The 3,916-nt window shown below is 48.0% G+C and overlaps 1 protein-coding gene across 2 annotated transcripts; it reads left to right on the forward strand.

Moving 5' to 3' along the window:
• LOC119975438 (zinc finger protein 239-like) lies at positions 1-2,498 on the forward strand. Of its 2 annotated transcripts, none has more exons than XM_038815090.1 (2): positions 1-130; positions 660-2,498. In XM_038815090.1, exon 2 carries the CDS (start codon positions 933-935, stop codon positions 1,815-1,817), a length of 885 nt encoding a protein of 294 aa, XP_038671018.1. In that variant the 5' UTR covers positions 1-130; positions 660-932; the 3' UTR covers positions 1,818-2,498. The 2 variants fall into 2 exon arrangements, with proteins under 2 accessions (XP_038671018.1, XP_038671019.1); XM_038815091.1 differs by having other exon boundaries at positions 1-123.
• The last annotated feature ends 1,418 nt before the right edge of the window (positions 2,499-3,916 follow it).

Genomic DNA, 3,916 nt, shown 5'->3' on the forward strand with positions numbered 1-3,916 from the left:
ATACCCTGCGAGGCAGAACGCCCCCATCTCTGATCACGGGAGAGCAGTGCGCTTGCGCGGGGAGGCTGGGCAGTGCGCTGGCATGCGCAGTGCGGCTGGTGGAGACGGACTGTGGTGAAAAAGGTGCCCGGTAGGAGATTGTCTCCAGAGAGTGGGAGTTCGAGGTCCTGGGTGGGCAGGGAAGCTTCAGAAGCACTGGGGTAGAGGCCTATAAGAGCACACGGGCCCGTATTTACCCCAGAGTGACAGGTCCAGGGGAGCGTGCTGACTCGCAGTCATCTCGAGTGAGAGTCGGTGGGAATGTGGGAAGCGGGCCTTCCGCTCAGGGTTGCCCAGGCAACTGGCCGCCATCTTGGCAGAGGAAGGAGGGGCTTGTTGCACTGCCACCTTTAAGACACAACAAAGGAAGGGTGGGGATTCAGGTTTCCAGTGACCAGGAGGAAAAATCATTGACTGATTGTATTCCCAGTATGCACTGGATAAGTGAACTCGACCAGAGAGGGGAGGGGGTATCTGGGACTGAGAAAAATGGTGTGATGGGTATGGCTTTCAGCACAAGGCAGCTTTGGGGGAGCAAGATGTAAAAATCGCGGATTTTTTTTTGTTTTGAGTTCCTATCCTGAATTTACAGTGAAAACCTTTGTCAATTTCTTTTACAGGATATTAGAAGGTGAGGGATTTGCAGTGGAAACTCAAACTAAAAATCAAGTCATGATCTGATGAATTCACTCTCTTCACTAGAACCTGAATATCATTGCCTTTGAAGGTGAAAGGAGAAATGTTTGTCTGTTCAAGCTGCCTGAAAGTATTTCACACATCAGTCTGACTGGAAAAGGACCGACAGTGTCCAGTGAACTGACAGTTGGAAAGAGCTTTTTCCAGTCACACAGCCTGAGAAAACATTGCACCATTCACAGTGGGGAGAAAGCGTAATGCATTCTGCTTCAATTAATCTGGACACTCGTACCATGGAGAAACCATGGAAATGTGGAGACTGTGGCAAGGGATTCAGTTACCCTTCCCTGCTGGAAAACCATTATCGCATTCACACTGGGGAGAGACCGTTCACCTGCTCCATGTGTGGAAAAGGATTCACTCAGTCCTCCAATCTCCTGACACACCAGCGAGCTCACACTGAAGTTAAGCCTTTCACCTGCTCCATGTGTGGAAAGGAATTTACTCAGTCATCCAACCTCCGGACTCACAAGCGGGTTCACAGTGGGGATAGGCCGTTCAACTGCTCCATGTGTGGGAAGGGATTCAATCATCCGTCCAACCTGCTGAAACACCAGCGCATTCACACAGGAGAGAGGCCGTTCACCTGCTCCGTTTGTGGGAAAGGATTCACTCAATCATCAACTCTCCTGATACACCAGCGAGTTCACACTGAGGAAAAGCCATTCACCTGCTCCGTATGTGAGAAAGGATTCAATCATCCATCCAACCTGCTGAAGCACCAGCGAGTTCACACAGGGGAGAGGCCATTCACCTGTTCTGTGTGCGGGAGAGGATTCACCCAATCATCTACTCTTGTGATACATCAGCGAGCTCACACAGAGGAGAGGCCATTCATCTGCTCCATGTGTGGGAAGGGATTCATGAGTTCATCCAAACTCCTTACACACCAGCGAGTTCACAGCGGGGAAAGGCCCTTCACCTGCTCCGTGTGTGGAAAAGGATTCATGAGTTCATCTATCCTCCTGATACACCAGCGAATTCACACTGGGGAGAGGCCATTCACCTGCTCTGTGTGTGGGAAGGGATTCACTCAGTCGTCCAACCTGCTGAGCCACCGAAGACTTCACCAGCGACTGTAGGGGTCCAATGTTAATGATGTCCAGACTGAACAACGTTCATTCTGACCGACTGGGATTTTTTTCTGCTGATGTTAATAAGACATCCAACATACGTGTTATTTAATATTCTGGATCACCATCCCTCTTGACTCATCTGCTATTGCTACATTGTCAGACTGCTTATCTGACACCCAGTATTAGATGTGCAGAAATCTTTTGCAATGACAGTTTGGCAAAGCCAAAGCCATTGTTTTGGCACCTTCTCCCAACTCCATTCTTCTTGCTGTGGCAGTCTAGGATTAAGCCAACCTGTTTCCAACCTCAGTGTCACATTTCATGTCTTGAGTTCTGACCTTGTATCCATGCCATCACCAAGGATGCTGTAATATTGCTCGGTCTTCTCGTCTTTTTCCATTCATCTCTTGCTAAAACCTACATTCTTACCTTTTGTTAGGCTAGACTCAACTATTCAAGTGGATTCCTGGCTGGTCTCTTACATTCTACCCTCTGTGAACTTGGGGTCATCCAAAACATGGCTTCCTATGTCTTAACTCATAGAATCCCTCAGTGCACATCTCGCCATTTGGCCCATTGAGTCTGCACCAACCCTCTGAAAGAGTACCCCACTTAGGCCCACATCCTCATCCTATCCCTGTAACCCCTCCTAACCTGCACATCTTTTGACACTAAGGGTCAATTTAACATGCCAAATCCACCTAACTGTGACTGGGGGAGGAAACTGGAGCACCCAGGGGAAACACACGCAGACACGGGGGGAACGTGCACACTCTACATGAGTAATCACCCCAGGCCAATTGAACCCAGGTCCCTGGTGCTGTGAGGCAGCAGTGCTAACCACTGTGCCATCCCTCACAGCAAGTCCTGCTTCCCCCATCACTCCTGTGCCTACTGACCTAAACTGACTCACAGTCAAACACCACCTTGGCTTTAAAATTCTCATCCTTGTTTTCAGATCAATCCATGGCCTCACCCATCTCTATTTCTGTAATATTCTCCAGCCACACAACTCTGTCAAATAATTGTGCTGCCCTAATTCTGGTCTCTTGTGCATTCCCAATTATAATTGTGCCATCATTGGTGACCATACCTTTAGCTGCCAACGCCCCCACTACCTCTCTTGACTCCTTCACTATTGCTGAAATGATTGCTTCCCTGACGTTCAGTATCAAGTTATTAGAAATTGTGGGAATACTGAAGCTATTGATTTTTTTTTTCTTGCTCCAAATCCTGTTCCCTAGCTACCAACTACATGTTTCTCTGGCAATAGTCCATTTCCAACCTCAGTGTCATATGTGACCCCAAGATGAGCTTCCGACTGCATATTTGTGTCATCACTAAGACCAGCTATTTTTAGTTCTGTATGTTTCAGATTATGACCAAGTCACCACATCTTTGTTTTGGATTGTGGGGGTGAAACCCACACAGACATGAGGAGAATGGGCAATCTCTACACGGATAGTGACCCAGGGCCAGATCGAACCTGGGTTCTCGGCCCTGTGAGGCAGCATAGCTAACCACTGTGTCATCTGCTTCCCTCGTCTTAAGTCTGAGTAAATACTGTTCCCCGTCACCTTGTGCTCGCTGGCCTGCACAGGCTCCTGGTCAAGTAATATCTTAGTTTTAAAATTCTCATCCTTATTTTCAAATCCCTCCATGGTCTTGCCCCTCCCTATTTTTGTAATTTCCTCCAGCCCGACAACTCTTCGAAATATCTGTGTTCCTTTAATTCTGACCTCTTGTGTATTCTGAATTGTAACCTGCTGCGTATTACGAATCATAATTGCTGCATTATTGGTGGCTGTGCCTTCAGCTGCCCGGGCCCCAAGCTTTGGATTTCTCTCCTCCTTTAGGACACCACTTAACGTCAACATCTTTTTTTTTAAAATATAAATTTAGAGTACCCATTTTTTTTCAATTAAGGGGCAATTTAGCTTGACCAATTCTCCTACCTTGCACATCTTTTGGGTTGTGGGGACAAAACCCACGCAGACACAGGGAGAATGTGCAAACTTCACACGGAAAGTGACCCAGAGCCAGGAACGAACCTAGAACCTCCGTGCCATGAGGCACCAGTGCTAACCACTGCGCCACCATGCTGC

This window comes from Scyliorhinus canicula, chromosome 13 (assembly GCF_902713615.1).
Source record: "Scyliorhinus canicula chromosome 13, sScyCan1.1, whole genome shotgun sequence".
Lineage (NCBI taxonomy): Eukaryota > Metazoa > Chordata > Chondrichthyes > Carcharhiniformes > Scyliorhinidae > Scyliorhinus > Scyliorhinus canicula.

Bases quoted from the DNA above. Each gene is read 5' to 3' on its own strand.
- LOC119975438 (XM_038815090.1), top strand. From the start codon at position 933: ATGCATTCTGCTTCAATTAATCTGGACACTCGTACCATGGAGAAACCA.